The 26,021-nt window shown below is 35.8% G+C and overlaps 1 protein-coding gene across 1 annotated transcript in view; it reads left to right on the plus strand.

Moving 5' to 3' along the window:
- The first annotated feature begins 3,275 nt into the window (after positions 1-3,275).
- Positions 3,276-26,021, plus strand: part of DDX60 (DExD/H-box helicase 60) — a 116,586-nt gene continuing 93,840 nt past the window's right edge. The window contains exons 1-6 of the mRNA XM_080796705.1: positions 3,276-3,403; positions 10,398-10,507; positions 10,646-10,715; positions 17,957-18,146; positions 19,450-19,791; positions 20,646-20,762. Coding sequence (XP_080652831.1) covers positions 10,504-10,507; positions 10,646-10,715; positions 17,957-18,146; positions 19,450-19,791; positions 20,646-20,762 — 723 coding nt within the window. The 5' untranslated portion in view covers positions 3,276-3,403; positions 10,398-10,503. The remainder of the gene's footprint in view (positions 3,404-10,397; positions 10,508-10,645; positions 10,716-17,956; positions 18,147-19,449; positions 19,792-20,645; positions 20,763-26,021) is intronic.

The raw sequence follows: 26,021 nt of genomic DNA on the forward strand, positions 1-26,021 counted from the left end.
AAATGGTCTTGCTTACTCTAGTCTTTGGAAAATGAGAGCAAGAAGAGATCTCAGATTCTGTAAATGTTAGCAGAGTTCCAGTTCACTAAGATTTGAGGAAGGTGAAGATGCAGCAATGATTCCCAGGCTTCTCACTTGAACAGTTGTTAGAAGATAATTCCACCAATTTTGATAGGGAAGGTAGGAAGAGAAATAGTTTTGAAAAAGAATACTGTAAACTAAAAGAAAAGGGCTCTTTGGAAAGCAGAGATTGGTTAAAAATCTTTCCAGTATTTCAGAGAGAGAGAGAGAGAGAGAGAGAGAGAGAGAGAGAGAAGTAAATGGATCATGGACTAAATAAGCATTTTTTAGGTTTAGATTTCTCAATGATTGGATCGTCATTGGTGATCTTTGACAGAGCAATTTCATCTTTTCTGGACTAAAGGGTCCTGAGGATTTGGAAAAGGATGAAGAAGTATAGACCACTAAAGTGTAGATCACTAAGAGGTACTGTGTCAAAAAGAGGAAGTACGAGACAGAGCAGGAGATCATTTTTGTTATTATTTTAAAATAGACCTAAGTCTATTAGTGGAATGAATGGTGCATTTTAGTCACCTGGTGAAGTTGTGGGTACATCAGTCTGAAGAAAAATGGACTGAGAAGCTTGAGGAGGGAACCAAATCCAGATCATAGAGGGTTAATTATGTTGGCTATGGGTGGTGCCTGTTGTATTCTTCTCAGACTCTAAGCTGGGGTGGTGTAATTTTTTCAATTATCTCTCCCTGAGAGATAATTGAAAAAAGAGATACCCTGTCATTAGAAAGAACTTGAAGAGAATATAAAGTGCTGTAGGATTGTAACCATCATTGTAAAATATACAAAAGCCTTGGGGGTAAAAGTAAAAGGCATCGGTTATGTTTGTGAACAGTTTGATGGGGTACAAACTTGGTCATTTTCCTCAGTATCCAGAGACAAACAAACAAATTTTTGAGTTGTTCGAGATTACTCAGTTGTAGGCACAAGTGTAGGGGAAACTCAATAAGTTCAAGCAGTTGTACATGTTAATTAAGGGAAAATTGAAGTGTTTACTTACAGGGTCATCCTGATAAGACAAGAATTCAGGAGTCCCAAGAAACTTAAATGCAGGAAATAAAAGGGAGGGGCCTGAAAATTAGAAATCTAGTTTGTGATTCTGTTTGTGATGATTAAGACTCTGGACAAAGTCCAGGGTATGCATGGGAGTAGGTGGCAGTAGGTCGTTGAAGTTGAAAAGGAAAACTGGAGTTTTTGTGTGTTGTTTAAATGCACAGGGGTGAAATACTGAAAATGATTGGGTCATGATTTATTGAGTTCTCACTTGATAAATTTAAAGTCAATTAAAAAATTGTAAAGTATTATATACACTGAAAAATTTATCTCAATAATTTAACCAAAACAGAAAGCAAAATGAAATCATTTGTCTATTAGTGCAAGGCTTTCAGCTGCAGAATGTGAATTTGTCTGAGATCATGTAATAGAGAAGAATATAGGGTAGACCTTTGGGTTAGACCAGATTTTCAATGTTGGCACCATTTACTAACTGTGTTATCTCTCTAAGCCTTATTTATTTCATCTATAAAATGACAAAAATAATAGCACAGAACTCATGAAATTGTGAGAATTAATGTAAGTATAAATATAAAGATATTAGCATATTGCTCAGCACACAGTAGCCTCCTCAGTTAATGCTGCCTCTTTAAACAAAATCCATTATTTCTGCTCCTAGCAAATCAGATATTTTCTTTCTTTCCCTCCCTTCCTTCCTTCTTTCTTTCCCTTCCCCCCCTTCTCTTTCCTTCCCTTCCCTTCTTTCCTCCCCTCCCCTCCCCTCCCCTCCTCCTCCCCCCCTCTTTCTTTCTTTCTTTCTTTCTTTCTTTCTTTCTTTCTTTCTTTCTTCTTTCTTATCAGTTTCTTATGAGTTTACAATAGTGTATCAGTTTCCTATTGGTACTGTAACAGATTATAATAAACTCAGTGGCCTGACACAACACAATTTATTTCCTTATAGTTCTGAAAGTCAGAAGTCCAAAATCAGCCTCACAAAGTTAAAGTCATACCTCCCTCTTTTAAGGATGCTTTGAGCCCACCAGAGTTATTCTGCATAATTCCTCAACTCACAATCCTTTATTTAGTTTATTCTGCAGAGTACCTTTTGCTAGAGAATTTAATATGTTCACAGGTTGCAGGAATTACAACACTGACTTCTTGGCAGGAGGAAAGAGGGGTATTACTATTATTAGAGCTGTTAGTGAAGGACAGATATGAATATAGTATAACTTTAGACCAGTCATGTATCAAGTTCCAAACTTTTAAATTTTCTTTCTCAGTTTCATCATCAACAAACACATCACAAATTTGCAAATAAGAGAATGAATGAATGGACACCTGATGGATGTGAGAAGTGTTCACCCTCTGCATCCCAACCTTTTTCTTTAACAACTTGACTCTCCAATTTATGACCAGAAAATATGTCATTCACTGCTCTTTCTGTTCTGTTTTCTCTGTGGAACAGTGCCTGCACATCTGCTCTTTACACTCCTTGCAGACAAAGCAGCTGTGCCTTCCTATTGTTGCTAAGATTACCCAAATCCACTGCCACCTCCACTGGCCTCCTCCTAGAATTCCAGTATATTTGCACATTGAAATTAAACACACCAAAAGGCTTAAAAGAAAAAGAGGCTAGTGTTAAAACCCAAACTGCAGATATCACTAGGCAGACATTTTGTGGAAATAACATTAAGGCAGAATAAAATTAAAGGCAGAATAAAAGTGAGCATGTTGCATTTTCATCTAATTTTTAATGGTGTTTTTGGCCCAGGAAATCTCTAAATATAATTCACACATAACAGTAATCGTTCGCTTCTCATAATGGAAACTCGGGAGTTGATGTAGTCTTCCATACGGTTTCTGTTTTTGTTTCTACATAAAGATGGAACTGCGAGTCTTCACCTCTCACCGGAGAACTTCAGATTCCACACTGTTACAGTTCATCTATTTCTAAACAGCTGCTTCTCGATTTTATGTTTAGAGGTCTCAGATTCGTGTTTCCTCTATTTTATGTCCAAATTCCAAAGCCTTTATTATTGTTTTTGCTATCTCTTAAGGTTCAGATTGAAGAGAAGGATGCTAAAATTCACTTTTCTGGAAACTGTCCTCTTACCTATTTCCTGAAGGAAAATGAAACTTACCCATCCCTGAGAGGAGAAATGAAACCGAAACTCCCTTCCAGATTATAAAACACTGGCCGCGCAGGCTCCACTAGACAGAAGCCCAAGTTCAGGCTATATGTCCAGCTTACACTCGGGCTCCAGGTTCGTCCTCTCTCTGTCACTTCTTCCCTGCGGACCGGCGGCCAGCCCCTGTCAGCGCTCCTCAGACGCAGCAGGTGGGGGCCGGACTCCAGGGGGAGGAGGAGTGGGGAGTGGCAGGTGCTCCAACGCAGGACCCAGCTGGGATGGGGATGGGGATGGGGGTGGGGGGGAGGGTTGGGACGGGGCCTGCGGAGCCCTCTCCTAGATGACAGGTGTAACTAAGGGAGAGACTTGAAATGGAGATGCCCCGCAGGGGGTCAAGCTCTCCGGTCCGGGCGGGAGGAGGCCCGGAGTCGCTCTGGGCACGCAGTGCTCATGGTGCGGGTAGCTGCGGGTGCCACCCGGAACCTGCAAACGGTGCTGGACAGGTCTTTTTGTTGGCCTCGGGAGGCAAAGCCTGGGGAGAGATAGTGGGAAGGGGACGTTAGTTAGGAGCGCCAGGGTCTAAAGTCTGAAGGAGAGGGCCAAGTATTCAGGCATTTAAGGGATCCTCTTGAAAGAAAGGGCGCAGGGGATCTGGGGCCTTGAGGAGAAACTAAGAGAGGTCAGATCTGAGCACGAATAATAAAATCTAGACGGGGACAGCAGCAAGCAGCTTCGTACTCCACGCAGAATCTGATGCCCAATTACAAACTTGCGGAATCAGAATCTGCATTTTAATATCTCACAAGTGACTCCTACATACCCCTACATTTCAGTGGTTTCATACAATAATAATTTATTTCTTAAAAACAATTAAAATAATATATTCGTATCAAGGGGCACGCATTAGTTTTCTACTGCTGCATAACCAGTTACCACAAATTTAGTGGCATAAGTCAATACAAATTTATTATTTTATAAGTTTCCATGAATCAGAAATCCAGGCACTGATTAAACTGAATCCTTTTACTCAGCATCTCACCAGACTGAAATGAATGTGTCTGCTGAGGCTGACATCTTGTCCAGGCTTTGGGTGCTCATTCAGATTGTTGGAAGAATCCAATTCCTTGCACCTAGAAGGTTGAGGTTCCCTGTTTTCTTGCTGGTGTCTTGAAGGCCATCTAGGATTCTGTCCATTGCTGGTCAGCTCTTCTCCAGACAGTGTTTCAGAAACTAGAGTTTTTCCATCGAGTGGTTCCATCATTCCCTGGGCCTTATTCTCTGAATTGGACTTTTATCCATTCCAATAATCTATGATTTCTCTTTTTTACCCTTTTCTTCTTCCTATTAAAGAGTGTTTAAATCAGAATCCAAAATAGGGTTCTGGCACTACTATGATTAGATGATATGTCTTTAAGTTTGTTTTAATCTCTTATCCTCTTTTAATTTATTTATTAATAAATTGGGGTCCCTTCCCTTCTCTTTCCTTTTCTTCCTTCCTTTCCCTTCCCTTCCTTTCCCCTTTCTCCTTCCCTTTCCCTTTCCCTTTTTTTGGTCTTGTAGAGAGTCTCCTAGTCTTCCTGGTACTATTTAATAGGTCCTTCTAGCTTATAAATATCTTGTCAATTAATTGCTGCTATTAGAGTTTTGATCAAATTCAGGTTAAAATATTTTTTTGGTTAGAGTATTTCAACAATGGTGTAGTTCTATATGGAAGTAGATATTTGCCTATATTTTTGTTGTGCTATCATCTAAAAATAGCAAGATCTATTAATTCATTAGTTATAATATAAATATAAGTGAAATTCCCCCATTTATATTATTTGGTATCCCATTGGTTCAATACCTATATAAGAAAGGCAATTTAACTTCTTGATTCCAGAAACCCTTAATTTTTGGTATATTATCTTTGGATACAATCTGGGGACTCTCTTCTATGAAAAACAAAGGACTTAATATACCCTCTTCTTTTTCTACTATTCATCCCTTTCTGAACCACCCTATTTTGTTATTACATTATTTTTGTACTGTCAGGGTTTATCATAGTTTACAGTATTTTAAAACTCTCATTCTTGTGATTTATTTCTATTTGAATCACAAATGGAAGGCCAAGTAAACAAGTTATAACATTATTTATTATGTTATTTATTGTAGAAGCAATCTATATGTTTGTCTTGGAAATGTAGTTATCATTAAGACTGCTCTTAGAGGGTTGCCTGGGTGGCTCGGTGGGTTAAAACCTCTGCCTTCGGCTCAGGTCATGATCCCAGGGTCCCGGGATCAAGCTCCACATTAGACTCTCTGCTCTGCAGGGAGCCTGCTTCCTCCTCTCTCTCTGCCTGATTCTCTGCCTACTTGTAATCTCTGTCTGTCAAATAAATAAATAATATCTTTAGAAAAAAAGACTGCTGTTTGAAATGGATACTTTTCTAAATTCAAAATACCATGGATCCTCCTATTTTTCTTTATGGCTTCCTTTAATTTTTCTGGATCATATGTAGTTTAACGGTTTCTTGATTGTCCTATGCTTATCCACCCCCCCAAATTTTCTATATTATCTTCTTAAATAAAATTATCATTTAGGATATGTGGTTGGTGAAATTTCTGACTTCTTGAATGTCTGGTGATACTCTCTTTCTGCCCTCTTAATGGATTGAGTGACTAGATATGGAATTCTAAGTTCAAAATATTTTCCCCTGGGAACTTTGCAAATATTGCTTTCTTTTATCAAAACATCCAGTGATGCTCCTTGTTTTATTCAGTTCTGTGTATCACGTGCTATATTCATCAATTTGTATACATCAGGTCATACATTTTATTAGCTAGAAAACACAACAGAGGAAAGTAACATTATTGTCTGTCTCAGTTTCATAGATGAGTAGACTGATATAGGGAAAGTAAATAACTTGCCTAATATTATAAAACTATAGTATGTGTCAGAACTAGGATTAAAACCCAGGCATTCTGCCAATAATCCTATGCCTTTAACCACTTTACTTATGGACTCTCTGACTTACATTTCTTTATAGCATATCTCCATCTTTCTCTTTGCTCTTGGAGGTCTGCAATTTAAAGTTGCTATTTCTAAGTGTGTGTTTCTCTTTTGTCATTATTTCTTCTTAGTACTTGGAAGAACTTTTCAGTCTAAAAATGTGTACTTTAACCGTGGTTCCATATTATTGTATGACTTTAAAGTTATATCTTTAGTTATTTTTATCTCCACTCATTTTAGAATCTTAGTTTTCTCCATCTGGAATTACTATGGGATGATCTTAAAACTTTTAAATCTATCCTTTGTATTTCTTGGTATTTTTTCTATTTTCCATCTCCTTGTTTTTTTCTTCTGTCTTCTGAATTTCCTGGGGGTGCCTCAGTTGGTTAACTGTCTGACTTCAGCCTATATCATGATGTCAGGGCCCTGTGATGGAGCCACACATTGGACTCCCCACTGAGAGGGGAGTTTGCTTATCCCTCTCCTTCTGCCCCTCCTACCACTAGTGCTCTCTATGTCTCTAAATAAATAAATAAATAAATCTTAAAAAAAATTCCTGGATTTTATATTTCCGACTTAAGATATCAACATGTCCATTTTATTGTTCTGCACATGAATTTTTTCTGAAATTATATTTAAAATTTTTATAAGCATTTATGAACATTTAAATTTTTATGAGCACTTTTTAAAGGTTTTTATTTATTTATCTGACAGAGAGATCACAAGTAGGCAGAGAGGCAGGCAGAGAGAGAGCGGGAAGCAGGCTCCTTGCTCAGCAGAGAGCCCAATGCGGGGCTTGAGATCATGATCTGAGATGAAGGCAGAGGCTTAACCCACTGAGTCACCCAGGTGCCCCAAGCATTTTTTTTTTCTGTAGCAGTTTGTTATTGTTGTATTAGATAATATTGTAATTATTGGAAAGCTAATTTGAACTATTCTGTCCTTGAATCATGTTTATTCATTTGGCTCCTTCTTTATACCCCCCCAAGTCTAATGATTCTATTTTTAAATTTACACGTATTTAATGGTTATTATGATTAGTATGATGGCTTTATTTTCCCTAGTGTGCCTCTCCCTTAAATAAGAAAGAACTGCACATAGTGATATAAATTCTGTGTAAATGTTAAGTGGGGCATGAATTCAGAGTGAAATTTCATAAGGAGTTTCCTGTAGGCTGTGTGACAGGAGAGTAGGCAGTCAGGCTGTGGAGCCCCTTAACTGTCAAATTGAGAAAGGTTTTATTCTGCCATGATGGCTCTTGTTGAAAAGTTGTATAGTGTCCATCATGTCTCATTAGTAATTGTTGTTATTTAATTTAAAAATGTTATTTCTTTCAATTTATGTATATTCTATTTTCAAATGATTTTGTTAGGACTTATTAATTCGTTTGGAGCTATCTATCTAATAAGTAAACTATAAGGTATTTATTTTGTCCTAGGAGTACCATAAAAAATTTCCTGAGACATTAAGGGCACTGTGTAACATCTGGGAATCTATGAACTACCTTGTTTCATCTTATTTCCTTCAGTCTGACCCTACCTTTTCTGGAGCTCTTCCTTCTATAAGATACTTGGGCTTAATTTTCTCCTGTTTACTCAGTTCTCACTGACTCATCTTTTCTGTTTGAGCTTGGTACAATTTGGAGAACTGAAAGAAGACAATATGGCTAATGTGCAGTTAGTGAGGTGGAAGATTGCATGAATCAGATGGCCGACTGTTTTCAGGAAATTCTCTAAACTTCTTTCCTGGGCAAAAGCCCCTTATAATCTGGGCTACACCTACTTTTCCTGTCTCATTTCCAATCAAGTTATTCTGTTTTATACCATATAGAACAGACTGTGGAATCAAACTTGTCGTGTGGTTTCATATCTCTGTGCATTAAACCAGTGCTATTTTGCTGTCTGAAATGAGATCCTCTATATCTTTACTTTCTCCAAAATGCTTCCATAATTCTTGTACATCTTTTCAATATGTCCCTAAAACCTCAGAATAGAGGACCCCTCCAGCTGATTGAAGAACTCTTTCAATTTGCTTATAGCTTCCTGTACATTTCTGCTGGATCACTCAGCACATTATACTTTTTTATTTAATTATCTTTAAACCATTACCAGATTGTAAGGGCCATGTTTTAGGCATATTTTCATATGTTGCAGCAATTACAGTGCTTGGTGAGGAGTAGATGCTCTATATATTTGACAAAAGGTACAATGACTAGGTAAGTGAGAGACCGTACTTTTGCCCCTGTCTTCATTAAGTGTTTCCTAAACGTTCCATTCCAACCCACGGAATGTCTTCTTTCTATAAGCTTTTTCATTTTTATAGTTATAAATTTCCTTGCATTGTTATTTTAATATTTAAAATCATTGTGTGCCTCACCATTATGTTTTCCTTACTGTCATATAATGTGAATATCTATCTATTTATCTATCTCTCATCTATTCATCTATCTATCAAGTTTCTCTGCCCTAAGACACTGTATGACATATTTGAGGAATGTCTAAATATTTGGTTTTTCTGACAGAATGCTCAAGTGCATTCTCTTCTGCCTCTTTGACAGTTCTTTCTCAGTTACCTTTGCAGATGCTTCCTCTTCTCTCTTGGCATTTATTGTATATTAGTGATCTACAGAACTGGATTTTTAGTCCTTTTTTCTTCCATGATACTGTGTCTCTCTGTCCAAGCAAGCTCATCTATATCAATGGACTTATTTGCAATAATATTAAAATTACTCACATATTCAGGTCTAGCCCAGACCTTGTGTTTGACCTCTAGACCTATATATATATATTTCATTTCTTTATTTTTATTTTTTTAAGATTTTATTTATTTATTTGACAGAGAGAGACGCAGTGAGAGAGTGAACACAAGCAGGGAGAGTGGGAGAGGGAGAAGCAGGCTTCCCGCTGAGCAGGGAGCCCAATGTGGGGCTCGATCCCATGACCCTGGGATCATGACCTGAGCCAAAGGCACATGCCCAATGACTGAGTCACTCAGCACCCCACCTATATATATATATCTTTTAAAGTTTTTATTTATTTATTATGTCAGAGAGGGAGAGAGAGAGAAGAGGGGAGAGCACAAGCAGGGGGAACAGCAGGCAGAGGGAGAAGCATGTTACCTGTTGAGCAAAGAGCCTGATGTGGGACTCGATCCCAGGACCCTGGGATCATGAACTGAGCCAAAGGCAGATGCTTAACTGACTGAGCCACCCAGGTGTCCCATAAACCTGTATATTTAATAACTCTTGCTACCTATCCTATAATAGGTCTTGAAATCAAGTCAAACTCAGACTTGCCACAAATTTGAATTCATGATCTTTCCCTGAAATGTGGGCTTGTTCCAAGGTTTCCTGCCATGGGAATGTCCTAGTCCTTCATCCTGTTGCATCAGGTAGAATCCTAAGAATCATCCTTGACAACCCTCAATCTCCCCTCTTCTCCATCCATATCAGATCCATTACCAAATTATGGCAAACTTACCTTCTAAATATTTAATATCTGTAAGTGCCCCAAACTACCAACAAACTGTATTACATCAAATTATGATCATTACCCTTAAAAACAATGGTTTTTCTCTTTGCTCCAGTAACAGGAAATTTGTTCCCATCCTATCTCTTCTCTCTATATTACTATATATTACTATAGCCAGAGTAATCTTTCAAAATGTAAAGCCATCATAACACTATCTGCTTAAAAGCCATCAGTGGATTTTAAGCTGAAAACATACCCTCAAAGGCTCTGCATGCTCTTCTGTTCCTGGAACCCTGTAGCACAGCTAGCTTTTCCATCACCCTCTCCCTTTCAGCCTTGCTGGCTTCTACTTTGGATCTAGTACCACCCACATTCCCTCATGCTACAAGACTTTTTTGTACATAGTGTTTGGATATGCCCTCTGCCTGGAATGCTACTCTTCCCTACTCCTTTGTTTAATTAATTCTTGTTTCATTTTTCAGAATTCAGCTCAAGCACTACTTAGGGAAGCTTCCTCTATTCTCTTTGACTTTGTCACTTTTGTAATTTTCCACTGTTTATATAATTATCCACTAATATTCATCTTTCCTGATGGACTTTAAGCTCCATGAGAACTGACAGCATGTTGCCTTTTGTTCATTTTTGTATTCTCACTGCCTGATGTTTTGCTTAACATATAGTAGTTATTCAGTACTATTTGTTGATGGAATAAATGAATTTCTGATTTTTCTTCTTTCTTTGCAGGTCTGTCATTTTCATTAATAACTGCTGCTTAGAGGTACCAAAGTAAAGGATATTTGCTATATTTAATATTTTCCATTTCCAGTTCAAGGCCCAGGTAGCAGCAGCAATGGGTAATTTTCAATTGAAAGTTTTTATAAATTATAAAATAATGATTCTTTAAGCTATACAGATTTATTTTTTTCACAGATTTAATAGAATTAAAATAACTGTTATTTCTTTTTCAAATAATAAACAATCTTTTTTTACAGGCTTAGAAGAACACATGATGTTTTTAGAGAGAATGTCACAGCTAATTTTGAGTGCAGTACCAAAAGCTGAGTGAGTATTATAAGAAATAAAGAGATGTACAGTTTGACATATTTCCTATTGTCTTTTTGACATTAAAGTAATTTCTGTCTAAAAAAAGTAATGCCTAGTTCCATCAAGATGGCAGAGGAGTAGGGGACTCCATTTCAACCAGCCCCCTATTTAGCTAGAAATCTACCAGGGCACTCTGAATACCACATGAAATCAGCCTGAGATTTAAGATTATACACATCTGGATCTCTATGGGGGAGAGGATCATGTTGAGAGGTACAAAGGACAGAGTTGGGATTGCACAGACAGGTATTGGAGGATAAACAGAAGGGGGAGGAAGCTACCAGAAGCCAGCCATTGGAAAGTAACACCCCAATGAGAAAGTGCACTTGGGGACCAGCGATAACTTGGAGACTGGTGGCTATGAGATGGAAGGGACTAATAACAGTATTCAAAGAGAACAAAGGGGCTCAAGTGATAATTGCTGGGACTGGTTGGCCACAGGCGTGGACCTAAGCTCATGGTCCCAGGACTGGCTGCAGCGGCTGCCCACCCATGCCTAAGAGGACCCAGTTTGGATTGGAGGCCACAGTCCAAGGAGCAGCAGTCACCAGGGCTGGGCTTGCCTGGACCAGTATTGCTCACAGTTTTGGTCACACAGAGGTGCAGAGACAAGTGGGGGGCCTCAGTCAACCATTGGGAGGGTTGCTGGGGATGTGCATCGCCTGTGGGAGGTTGCGGTATTCAATGGTGCTTCTGTGTATTGTGGAAGATTCAGAGAGGAGCAGACTGTGTGGCTTCTCTCTGAGGCCGAAGTCAGGGTGTGGACAGTTTACTGTGCTCTGACCCACAAAATGGTACAAAAACTGCCAGAGAACAAAAGCCTTCAGATAAAAGAAAGCACGAAAAACAGGTTTCCATGGAGCCCAGCCCCTTGATAGTGGGCAGGGCAATTCCACCCAAGCAGGATTGACTGAAAAACAATGCAGCAGGCCCCTCTCCCAGAAGACAAGCTGAAAGAATAAGAGGACAACCACCACAGGGTCCCCATAAAACTGTAAAACCTGGACACCAGGGTAAAGCAGTATATCAAGCTCCTGGTATTGTCCCACAGCCTGTATATTGCTTAGATACAACTTTTCTCTCTCTCTCTTTTTAATTCTTTCTAATGACTCTTGGTGTTTTGTTGTTGTTGTTGTTGTTTTGTTTTAACCTTCTTATCATTTCAACTAGATGTTTAATACAACGTATTCCATAGTAAAACTTAAACTTTTTCATGCATATGCTTTTTTTTCTTTTCTAAATATATATAGATATAAGCTTCACTGTAGTCCTTTTCTCCCCTATTCAATACTATATATATATATATATATATATATATATATATGCCATGTGTGTGTGTGTGTGTGTATGTATGTATGTATGTATATGTATATGTGTATATGTGTATATATATATATATATATATCCCAGTTTTAATTTCCCTGTATCTCTGGGAAGTAGAGTTCTCTAATAGAGATCTCAAAATACATCCAGGAAAAACTGAAATACCATTCCTAGCCCACATTGAGGGATTATAACCACCTTCCCCTCACTCCCATTGTTTTATTTTGGGTGCCTTTTCTCTTTCTTTCTTTCTTTCTTTTTTGGTTGGTCTTGTTTTTGTACTTTATAAATCTTACTCTTGGGGCTCATTTTGGCTGGTTTTTTTTTTTTTGTTTGTTTCTTTTTGGTGGTGACCAATAGCTCTGAACCTTCCCAGGAAGCACCTTGCCTGGATAGTGGTTGATATTTTTGGCTGTACACACCCTCAACCACAACTCAACAGAATGACTAGGAAGAGGAACTCCCAACAAAGAAAAGACCAAGAGACAATGGCCTCTCCCACAGATCTAATGGATATGGATCTAAGCAAGTTGTCAGAAATAGATTTCAGGGTAGCCTATGAAGACAATAGTCAGGCTGGAGAAAACTATTAATGGCAACATACATTTGTTAAGGGCAGAAGTGAGAGCAGATCTGGCAGAACTTAAAAATGCTGTCAATGAGATACAATCTACTCAAGATACTCTAACAGGTAGAGTAAATGAGGTAAAAGAATGAATTAGTGATCTTGAAGACAAACTGATAGAAAAGAAGGAGCAGAAGGAGGCCTGGAACAAATAACTTAAAATCCATGAAAACAGAATTAGAGAAATAAACACCATGAAATGTTCCAATGTCAGAATTATTGGGATCCCTGAGTGGGTGGAGAGAGAGGACTAGAAGATTTGACCAAATCATAGCCAAGAAGTTCCTTAATCTGGGAAATGAGACAAGCAATCATGTCCTAGAGGCAGAGAAAACACCTCCCAAAATCAAGGAGAATAAACCAATGCCCAGGCATGTAGTAGTAAAACTGCGAATCTTAGAACCAAGGAAATGATTTTAAAGGCAGTTAGGGGGAAGAGATTCCATACGTACAGAGGGAGGAACATCAGAATAACTTGAGACCTGTCCACAGAGACCTGGCAAGGCAGAAAGGGCTGGAAAGTCATAATTCAGTGTACTAAATGAGAAGAATATGCAGCCAAGAATTCTTTATCTGGCCAGGCTCTCATTCAGAATGTATAGAGAGATAAGAAGCTTCCAGAACCAGCAGAGACTAAAAGATTATGTGACCACTAAGCCGGCCATGCAAGAAATATTGAGGGGAATTCTATAAAAGGAGAAAGATCCCAAGAGTGATATAGAACAGAAATATACAGAGACAATTTATAGAAATAAGGACTTCACAGGCAACATGATGACAATAAAATTTTATCTGTCAGTAATCACTCTCAACATGAACGGCCTAAATGCTCCCACGAAACAGCACAGTGTCGCAGTTTGGATAAAAAGATAGGATCCATCCATATGCGGTCTACAAGAGACTCATTTTGAACCTAAAGATACATCCAGACTGAAAGTGAAGGGGTGGAGTACTATATTTCATGCCAAAAGACCTCAAAAGAAATCTTTTTCCTTTGAGAAATTATTGTTAATAATATGTTAATTGTAGGAAACCTTAACACTCTACTCTCAGCAATGGACAGGTCAACTAAGCAGAAAACCAACAAAGAAGAGCTTTGAATGACACACTGGACCAGATGGACCTCATAGTTATCAGAACATTCCACCGTAAAGCAACAGAATACTCATTCTTCTCAATACCGCATGGAACTTTCTCCAGAATAGACTACATACTGGGTCACAGATCAGCTCTCAACCAATACCAAAAGACTGTGATTATTTCCTGCATATTCTCAAACCACAGTGCTTTGAAATTAGAACTCAATTATAAGAAAAAATTTGGAAGAAATTCAAACACTTAGAGGCTAAAGACCATCCCACTCAAAAGTGTTTGGGTCATTCAGGAAATCAAAGAAGAACTTAATCCATGGAAACCAATGAGGATGAAGACACCTTGATCCAAAACCTATGGGATATGGCAAAGGCAGTCCTAAGGGGGAAATACATAGCCATCCAAGCCTCACTCAAAAAACCAGAAAAATCCCGAATACACAAACTATCTTTACACCTTAAAGATCTGGAGAATCAGCAGCAAATTAAACCTAACCCATACATGAGAAGGGAAATAATTAAGATTAGAGCAGAGATCAATGAATTAGAAACCAGAAATACAGTAGAACACATTAACAAAACTAGAAGCTGGTTCTTCAAAAGAATTATTAAGATTGATAAACCATTGGCCAGAATTATCAAAAAGAAAAGAGAAAGGAACCAAATTAATAAAATTATGAATGAAAGGGAGAGATCACAGCTAACACCAAAGAAATAAGTACAATTATCAGAAATTATTATCAACAGCTTTATGACAATAAATTAAGCAACCTGGAAGAAATGGATGCATTCCTGGAAACCTATAAACTACCAAGACTGAAACAGGAAGGAATCGACAACATGAATAGACCCATAACCAGTAACAAGATTGAAGCAGTGATAAAAAACCTCCCAAAAAACAAGAGTCCAAGGCCTGATGGATTCCCTGGGGAATTCTACCAAACTTTCAAAGAAGAAATAATACCTATTCTCTCGAAGCTGTTTCAAAAAATAGAAACAGAAGGAAAACTTCCAGACTCTTTCTATGAACCCAGCATTACCTTGATCCCCAAACCAGGCAAAGACCCCATCAAAAAGGAGAATTTCAGACCAATATCCCTGATGAATGTGGACACCAAGGTTCTCGACAAGATCTTAGCTAATAGGATCCAAATCCAATCCTTTAAAAGGATTATCCATCATGACCAGGTGGGATTTGTCCCTGAAATGCAAGGTTTGTTCAACATCTGCAAATCAATCAATGTGACAGAACACATAAAGAAGAGATAAAAACCATATTGTCCTCTCAATTGATGCAGAAAAAGCATTTGACAAAATACAGCATCCGTTCCTGATTAAAACACTTCAGAGTATAGAGATAGAAGGAACATTCCTCAACTTCATAAAATCTGTCTATGAAAACCCACAGTGAGTATCTTTCTCAATGGGGAAAAGCTGAGAGCCTTTCCACTGAGATCAGGGACACAAGGATGCCCACTCTCACCACTGTTGTTCAACATAGTACTAGAAGTCCTAGCAACAAAATCAGACAACAAAAAGAAATAAAAGGTATTCAAATTGACAAAGAAGTCAATCTCTCTCTCTTTGCAGATGACATGATACTCTATGGAAAACCCAAAAGACTCCCCCTCCTCCAAATTACTAGAACTCATATAGCAATTCAGTAATGTGGCAGAATACAAAATCTAGTGCAGAGAAATCAGTTACCTTCTTATATGCTAGCAAAGTTACTGTGGAAAGAGAAGTCAGAGAATCATTTCCATTTACAATAGTACCGAAAACCATAAGATACCTGGAATAAACCTAACCAAAGAGGCAAAGGATCTATACTCTAGGAACTATAAAACAGTCATGAAAGAAATTGAAGAAGACACAAAAAGATGGAAAAACATTGCATGCTCATGGATCAAAAGAATAAAAATTGTTAAAATATTTGTGCTGCCCAGAGCAATCTATACTTTCAATGCCATCTTGATCAAAATACCAATGGCATTTTTCAAAGTGCTGGAACAAACAATACTAAAATTGTATGGAAACAGAAAAGACCCCAGGTTGCCAAAGAAATGTTGAAAAAGAAAAATAAAGCTGGGGCCATCACATTGCCTGATTTCAAGCTATGTATACAAAGCTATATTACAAAATAGCATTGTACTGCAAAACAAAAACAAAAACAAAAACAAAAACGCACACAAAGAAAATGGACACATAGGCCAATGCAACAAAATAGAGAGCCCAGATATGGACTCTCAACTCTATGGTCAACTAATCTTCAACAAAGCAGGAAAAAATATTCAATGGAATAAAGACAGTCTCTTCAATAAATGGTGCTGGGAAAATGGGACGGCTATATACAAAAGAAAGAAACCCGACCAATCTCTTACACCATACACAAAGATAAACTCAAAATGGATGAAAGATGTGAGGCAGGAATCCATCAGAGACCTAGAGGAGAATGTAGGCAGGAATCTCTTCTACAGCAGCCACAGCAACTCCTTTCAAAACACATCTCCAAAGGCAAGGGAAACAAAAGCAAATATGAACTTTTGGGACTTCATCAATATAAAAAGCTTCTGCACAGCAAAGGAAACAGTCAACAAATCAAAGAGGTAACCCCAAGAATGGGAGAAGGTATTTACAAATGACATATTAGACAAAGGGCTGATATCCAAGATCTATAAAGAACTTCTCAAACTCAACACCCAAAAGCAAAAAATCAAGTCAAAAAATGGGCAGAAGATAGGAACAGACACTTCTCCTAAGAAGAACTACAAATGGCTAACAGACATATGAAAAAGTGTCTGTTAAATGAAACATGAAAAAGTTCATTATTATTAGCTATCAGGGAGATTTAAATAAAAACCACATTGAGATACCATCTTATACCAGTTAGAATGGCAAAAATCAATAAGGCAAGAAAGGACAAATGTTGGAGAAGTTGTGGAGAAAGGGGAACCCCCTTACACTGTTGGTGGGAATACAAGTTGGTGCAGCCACTTTGGAAAACAGTGTAGAGATTCCTCAAAAAATTAAAAATTGAACTACCATATGACCCAGCAATTACACTACTGGGTATTTACCCCAAAGACAGAGATGTAGTGAAAAGAAGGGCCATATGCACCCCAATGTTGTTAGCAGCAATGTCCACAATAGCCAAACTGTGGAAAGAGCTGCGATGCCCTTCAACAGATGAATGGGTAAAGACAATGTGGTTCATATACACAATGGAATATTACTCAGCCATCAGATATGATGAATACCCAACTTTTGCATCAAAATGGATGGGACTAGAGGAGATTATGCTAAGTGAAATAAGTCAAGCAGAGAAAGTCAGTATCATATGGTTTCACTTGTGGAACATAAAGAATAATATGGAGGACATTAGGAGAAGGCAGGGAAAAATGAAGGGGGAGAAATCGGAATGGGAGATGAACCATGAGAGACTATGGAACCTGGGAAACAATCTGAGGGTTTTAGAAGGCGGGGGAGTGGGGGAATGGGTCAGTCTGGTGATGGGTATTAAGGAGGGCATGCATTGCTTGGAGTACTGGGTGTTATATGCAAACAATGAATCATGGAACACCACATCAAAAACTAATGATGTACTGTATAGTAACTAACATAGCATAATAAAAAAGTAATGCATATCTATCTCAGTATATGTCATAGTATATTTTAAGTATAATTTTATATATATATACATATTTATATGATTAATAGAACTTTGAGAACTTTTTGATGCTGAATGGACACAGTTTTCTCTTGCTTTATTTGTACACAACTGTCAATGAACCTATTGTTCTATAGAGAAATAAGATTGATTAAGCGGGAAGCATTTAATACCAGTCTATATGCAGAATAGAGGTGTTAAATTCCGATTCCAATCCGGATTCTGATACGTGGTCTTACATAATTTGCTCTTATCTCTTTGAGCCTCAGTTTCTGTATCTATAGAATGAGAATGATCCTGTCTTTTTCCTATGAAGGACAGTCATGCATATGGATATATTTGAAAAGTCTTAGCATACAGCCTGACATAAAATAATTATTCTTCAAATCACTTGCTGACGATAGTGATAATAGATAATAATAATAATGCTACTGCCTTTTTTGGGCTTTTTTGAGTCAATATGTAATTTTTGTTTTAACTTTTTTCATTTTAGATATTCCAGTTTATTCAATGATTTTGTTGAATCTGAATTTTTTCTGATTGATGGAGATTCATTACTTACTACATGCATTTGTGAGAAATCATTAAAGCCGGGGCAGGAGCTCCACTTCTTTTATCTGTTTGAATACTATCTTATGGATCTTACCAGTAAAGGAGGACAATTTGCCATAGTTTTCTTCAAGGTAACGTGACGGTAGAGTTCTTTACTATGATTTAAGAGCTAAAACTAAAATTCCTTACTATTTTGTCATTTTCCCCCTTATTACAAAGTTAAATATATTCAGAAAACTTAAAGGGAAGAACAGAAAAAAATACTCAACATCTCAGTATTCGGAAATTACCATATTTAAGATTATATTTTAGTGATGCTTGAGTGACTCAGTCGGTTAAGTGACTGGCTGAGGTCATGATCCTAGGGTCCTGGAATTGAGGCCCAAGTCTGGCTCCTTGCTCTTCGGGGAGCCTGCTTCTCTCTCTGCCTCTTCTTCCTGCCATTCCTTCTGCTTGTACACTCTCTCTTTCTGTCAAATAAATAAATAAATAAATCTTTAAAAAAAAGAGTATATTTTATTTTCAATAATTAAATTTCATGTAAAGACACACAGGATCATGAAGGAGGATGAGATACCCTCTCAACCAAAACTCAGTTGATTTCTGAATTCTACTTTTCCAACTCTGAAAACTGCATCTGTCTTCAGAACTCAGCAATTTATTTGAGCCTTGAAAATGTCAAACTCCTTAATACTGCTTTGTTTATTATTTGCCCTATAATAAATACTTCTGAGGGAATATATTTGATCTTCCTTTTCCAATTATGATTATAATTAGTAAAATATTAAGAGTTTCAAATACAGGTAGGTATAACCACTACCACCCCTTTCTTATTCTGTCCCTAAAGGTAACCACTGTGTTTCTCTTAAGGATTTTGGAGTATGTCTGTTCAGTCACTTTGCAATCTACATTATTGCTAGATTTTTAAACATTGCTGACTTCTTGCAAGCAATGTTTTAAATAAAGAGTCAGGATTCTAGTCTAATGTTGACAGTCCAGTTAACTGTACTAATTCTGATCTGTTGAGAAAAAACTCTGCTGCTTCAGGAAGATCATTCTAAATTGGAAAAGTCCTCAAAGTGATTCACCTTGGCTTCCTGTTCTGGATAATTTATATCCACCATTTGCTTTTGCATGTTTTTCTGTCCTTTTTCTTTCTGAAGTGACATTGGAGAGAAAAAGAATCAGAACACAAAGGGAAAGTAGGATAAACCTTGACTATTATGTGCCTGCTTAAAGGGAACATATGTATTTAAGTCCAACTTGTGATTTATGGCTTGTATTTGAGAAATGACTGTCAAGGCTTAAGGTTCTATTCCCTGACTAAAGCTGAACAAAACTGTGTTGGAACACATTCCTTTAGTGACTTTAATGATATATGTAAACCAATTAAATGATAATTTCAAAAGAATATACTTTATCCCATCCCCACAGGATGCTGAGTATGCATATTTCAACTTTCCAGAACTTCTTCCATTGAGAACTGCTTTAATTCTTCATCTTCAGCATAATACCACCATTGATGTTCGAACAAAATTTTCTGGATGCCTGTCACAGGAGTGGGAAGCTTTCTTGGAAGACAGTTACCCATATTACCTAATAGTTGCAGATGAAGGCCTAAACCATCTACAAACATACCTTTTCAACTTTTTAATTACTCAGTCTTGGGCGATGAAGGTCAACATTGTGCTTTCCTCAGGGCAAACATCTGATATTCTTCGACTTTATGCATATCTTATGCCAAGCATGCATAAAAACCAAAAATTTTTCAAAGAGGTAATCGATACCTAAAGACAAATTTCTTCTAGAATTTTATAAAATTTAGTGACTCCAGTCATTAAACTCTTTCCAACTCTAGTTGCCTACTGTGAGTAGGAACAGCCCTGGGATTGATTTTTATATTGGGAAGAGGTACTATAATCACTTGATCTCATTTTATTCTGGTGGAACAATTTCTGAATCTGAGTTTGAAGGGTACCTTAACAAATATCCTTCCCAATCTCTCCTTAAGAAGTTTTTTTTAAGTGTTAGATTTTGCCTCTAGTATAATAATGTATTTCCTTGTTTATTGAAAACTCATTTTAAAGAGGTTATTTCATTTATCTCTTTAAGGATATTATGTGCTCAAAATAAAAATGCGGTGTATGTTGATAGTGGTTGTTGCTGGATGATAGGTACCTGGGGGAAGATTTTGCTATTCCTTATTTGTGTGTGTGTGTGTGAAATTTTTCATAATAAAATACAGTGTATTAAGTGGGCACACTCTTTGAGATGTTGGAAATGTTCTAAAATTAAATTGTAATGGTGGCTGCATAACTCTGTAACTACACCAAAAGCCATTGAATTGTCCCCTTAAAAAGTGAGTGAATTTTATATTATGTTAATTATACTTTTCATAGAGTTGTTAAAAATGTACTAAATTCCCAGACAAAAATTAATTCAGCAAAAACAAAACTGTGCTGCTTGGCAGGCTTTAAAAGAATTGATAATCTGTAATTACATTAGTGTATTTTTTTTAAACTGGGAAATACATTTTAATGATTGTATCTTCAGTATATGATTTTCTGTAGTTGGAAAGTGATTAGATATTTTATTTATGACAATTTATCTGACTTGCCTTCCTTTTACAGAATGAAAAGAAGATTGAGAGTGCTTATAAAACCCTGATTAAACAATTGGAAGAATATAGAATTTCAGCACTAGAATCTCTTTTTGGAAAATTAAAATGGAAAAATATGATGGAAGAGGTACTGAAACCTTAAAAAAAACCCTTTTTATTTGAGTTAATTTTTTGATTATGAAAAAGTTGCAAAAATAATACTGATTTCCCATAGACTTCTCATCCAGATTCCCCTAATATTAGCATCTGATGTAACCACGGTATATTTTTCAAAACTAGGAAATGAACATCAGCATAATGCTATTAACTAAGCTTCACACATTATTTGAGTCTCACTTACTTTTCCACAAATGTCCTTTTTCTGTTCCAGGATTCTGTCCAGCATCCTACATCCATTTATTTTTTACTCTCTAGTCTCTTCCAATCTGTACTAGTTTCCTTATCTTCTGTGCTTTTGATGTTTTTGAAAGGTATTGATCAGTTATTTATTTATTTTTTAAATATCTTTCAATTTGGGTTTGTCTGGTGTTTTCTAATGACTGGGATGAAGTTATATATTTTTGGCAAGAATGCCAATGAGTTGGTATTGTGAACAATAAGATATCAAAGTGTTCATGATGTTGATATGTCTTAACACTGATTAAGCTGGTGCCTTCTAGCCTTCTCCACCGCAAAGTTACTATCTTTCCTGACCATGTAAATCCTGTTTTTTCTCAGACTTTTGCTAATTAATTTTAGAACCCATCAATGGATCTTGTCTGCAAAAATTATTGCTAGGTATGTTTGCCTAATGGGTATTTTTTATTTCACTCTTTTCTTCTACTTTTCTTACTTAGAATTCTGTAAGGGAAAGCTCCTGTATCTCTGCCTTTCACCTGTTTATTTACTTATATCAGCATAGACTAGTGGATGTTTTACATTATAGATCAAAGTCCAATATTACAATAGTTTTGGTGCTCAAATTGTTCTAGGTTTGAACATTAGAGACTCCTTCAAGTTTGCACCTATGTTCTTTTGCATGCCCCACCCCCTTCCCATCTTTTTCTCTTCTAAAACCACTTTATTAAGGTTTGGATGACATACCTTGTGGTGATGGTTACATGGCTGTATATTTATCTTCAAATTCATCAGGCCCCATCTTTTTGAGCACTGTTTTACTTTTTGAAACCACAACTTGTAATTTCTCTGCTTCATCCTTGAAATCAACCACTTCTCCAAGGAGTTCTGGTTGCTTTTGTGGAAAACAGTATTTAGAAGCCATGATCTGGGAAATACGTTTGTTCATTTCTTTTTTCTTTTTAAATTTATTTATTTGACACAGAGAGAGCACAAACAGGGGAAGCATCAGAGGGAGAGGGAGAGGGAGAAGCAGGCTCCTCACTGAGCAGGGAGCCTGATGTGGGGCTTGATCCCAGGACTCTGGGATCATGACCTGAGCCGAAGGCAGATGCTTAACTGACTGAGCCACCCAGGTGCCCCTGTTTGTTCATTTCTACTGGGGTATCATTGCAATGAGGATTTTTCAGCAGACACAGCTAGGAAATATATGTATATGTGCTAAGCCATGCATCTACACCTGTCTATTTTTTAATCTATCATCTATCGTAAATATCACATATTTATACCAGTAACTTCTACTTTGATCCAACTTCCTATGCTTCATTTTACCCTTCCCCTTTCCTTATTTGTAATTTCTTTCTTCAATTTATGAGAAATTTAGCTCTCATTATGCACTATATATATATAAAGTAGTTTTAGGATTGCTAACCATATCTTGTGAGAAACATACTTACTAAATGGTTACAGGATTTATGTGCAATTCTTTTTAACTTTAGTCATAGAATACATAAAATACTGCTTTCCAAAGTTATTTAGGTTAGTTCTTTTCTTGCAGGCCCCATTCAGTTTGGTTGTTAATCATTACTAATACAGTTAGGTTCGTTGGTTAGTATTTGTATTTCACTTTGGGTCCCTGCCACCCATTTACAGTTTGTTTTTAATTATCTGTTTATTTTGGAGGGTATGTGAAAGGTATAAGAAGCATACTTATGATTCTAAGAATCAGAGATATACAAAAAGATAGGTTCAAAGAAGTGACACTTTGTTCTTATCCCTGCTGCTCTGATCCCATTCTCCTCTACAGTTACCCCTTTCCCAAATACTTTCCGTAAGTGATTTGTCTCTTTAGTTTCAGGTTTATCTTTCTTGTATTATTATTGTTATTATTTTTTGTACAAAAAAACAGACGTGTGTATTTTCTTATATCTTCTTTCTTAAATAAAGGATGATAGATATTTTTCAGTACCTTTCTTTTTATACTTAACAGCATATTTAGCAATCATTTTAAAGCAATTTATAGATCTCTTCTTCATTATGTTATATAGCTGCATAGCACTCCCTCATGTGGATGTACTATAATTTGTTTAACCAGTTTTCCATTATGCAATTTATACTTGCTTTTAACATTTTGCAATTATAATCAATGCTGTAATAAATAATCATTTGTAACATATGCAATTTTTTTTATTATTGGAGGTATAGCTTCAGAGTAGATTTTAAAAATGGTATCGATGATTCAAAAGATAGAGATTGCCCATGAGAGACTGTGGACTCTGAGAAACAAACAGGGTTTTGGAGGGGAGGGGTGTGGGGGCTTAGGTGAGCCTGGTGGTGGGTATTTAAAGAAGGCACGTATTGCATGGAGCACTGGGTGTGGTGCAAAAAACAATGAATCTTGGAACATTGAAAAAATAAAATTAAATAGAAAAAATAGGATGATAAATATATATAAAGTTAAGGTATTATCATCACTTAATAATGTTATGCTGTAAACTGTTTCTTTGTTAAAAGAATTTGATATTGTTGAGTTTTATGGAGACAGTGAAAGTATTTTGAGAGTTGTAAATCTCTCTGCAAAGTAATATGACTAATAATAAATAATAAACATAAAAAAGATAAATGTATATGTTGCTTACTTAGGTTTTGTCAATTTTCATTCTAAAAGGATTATATCATTTTTTTGTCTTTCAATTTAAAGTCTTCTCTCTATATTACAGATATTAGCACTTTGTGATATGTATGATGAATATTTTCTTCCAACTTGTCAGTTGTTTTCTGACTTTGTTTATGATTTCTTGTTGTGTACATTTTTAAAATTTTTAATGCCAAATTTATTAATTTTTTTGTTGTGTTGTTGCCTCTAGACTTTGAGTCATAGTCAGAAAGACTTGCCCTACATACATACATCAAAGAGGATTTCCCTGTGGTTTCTTCCTATACTTAAAATTTTTAACAACTTAGATTCCTAATCTATTTGTAATTCATTCTTATAGATAGTGTGAGGTATAGATATAATTTTTATTTTTTCAAAGGGATGCTCAGTAACATTTATTAAAAAGTCCATTTTTATCTCAGTGATTTCAGATGCAACATTTATTAAATTTCTATATGTTTTTGGAAATAAATCTGGACTTTCCACTCTGTTCCTCTGGTTTATTTGCAAATTTTACACTCTTTTGATTAGAAAGACTTAATAATATTTTTAATGTATTGTTTAGCTGGGTTTTCCATGTATACTTTTTCTCTTACATTCATTTTGCATTTTTATTTTTCTATCTGAACTTTTGTTATCAACTTGTCTAAGTTAAAAAAAATCTTTTTATTTTTGTTGGAGTATATTGAACTTATAAGTTAAACTGGAGAGAATTGGCATTTTTATAATGTTGAATTATTTCATGCAAGAAGAAGGGGTGTTTTTACATTTGTTCAAATCTATTTTTGTGAGTCAAAAAATTTTCTTATATATGTTTTATATATTTCTTTTTAATTTTCTTCCTAAGCATTTAATGTTTTGCTGTTACTAAGTAAATTTTGCTGTTATTCCAAGATTTTATCTACCATTGTGTTCTTTGATGCTTTGTTGTTTATACATATGAAGTCTATTGATTTTGTGTCAATTCTATGTGCTGATGTCTCATTGGTATTTTAATTTTTTAATTAATTATTCTTTGGGATAATCCACATATACTATCATATAATCTGTGAACAGTGATAGTATTAAATCTTCTTTATCCATTCCTATGCCTGAAATTACCTTTTCTCATCTAGGTGCTTTAGGTAACAAACCTGGTACAATAGTGGATAGTAGCAGATATAGTGAGCATTTTTGCCTTTTTCCTAATCTTAGTGGGAATGTCTCTAGTGTTTCGGCATATATGTGTATTCATTCTGATGTTAAGATTGTATCCCTCAACTTGGATTTTTTGAGTGTTTTTATCATGAATGTGTATTGAAAGTATAGATACAATTATAATTTTTAAATATTAGCTTTATTAATATGGTATTTTGATATAATTAGATTTTTAAATATTGAAGCAAATCTATTCCTGGAATAAATCCCATTTGATCATGTATTATTTTCTTGATGTGGTGTGGGTTCTGGTTGCTAATATTTTGTTTAGAATTTTTACATCAGTATGCGTGAGTGATGCTTTTCTGTAGTTTTCTTTCTGTGCACTGTAATTATTTGGTTGTGTATCAGTGTTATTCATGCTTCATAAAAAAAGATTAGAATATTTTCTTTTTCTTTTAAGTATTCCAAAATAATTTATGGATCACTAGGATTATGTGGTTTTTGAAGATTAAAATAGAATTTCTCTATAAAGCCATATGGAACTGGTGATTTTTTGTGGGATAGTTTCTTAATTTTCTCTATTTGTCCTATAGAAATTGGTTTATTTAAGCTTAGTAACTCCAGTGGGGTCAATTTTTATAATTAATCCTTATGAGGAAGTTATCCATTTATTTACATTTCAAATTTATTTGCATAGAAGTTTACAAAGTAGGGCATATGACTTTTTAAAAATTGTTTCTATTTAAGTAGTTATTTTTCTTTACATTTTTATTCTGCTCATTTTTTATTTCTCCCATTTATTAATGATCAGATTTGCTAGTGGATTGTCTGTTTTTTAAAGTTTTTAAAAAAATCCCTGGAATTCTGATTTATTAATTAGATATATCTACCAATTTTCTCTTCTTAATTGTGCTTACTTTTATCTTTAATTTTCAGCTCTTTTACTTCCCTTTAGTCCAGTTTATTTTTCTTTTTTAGATTTTCTTCTTGGAGTTGAGAATTAAACTCATTTTTTTAATTCTTTAATATTTATTGTTAAATATGTTTAATACAATGAATTTTGTTTTGGTCACTGCTTTAAATTTATCCCATAAATTATGATATGCGGTGTTTTTATTATCATTTTTATAAATTGTATTTGTATTTCCTTTTCACTTATGAGTAGCTTTGTAAAAAATGTTTTTAAGCTTTATATTGAAGGATCTTTGTGCCTTTTTTTAAGAAACTAAATTCTACTGTATTTTGATTTACTGT

This window comes from Martes martes (assembly GCF_963455335.1).
Source record: "Martes martes genome assembly, chromosome: 2".
In the NCBI taxonomy this organism is placed as follows: domain Eukaryota; kingdom Metazoa; phylum Chordata; class Mammalia; order Carnivora; family Mustelidae; genus Martes; species Martes martes.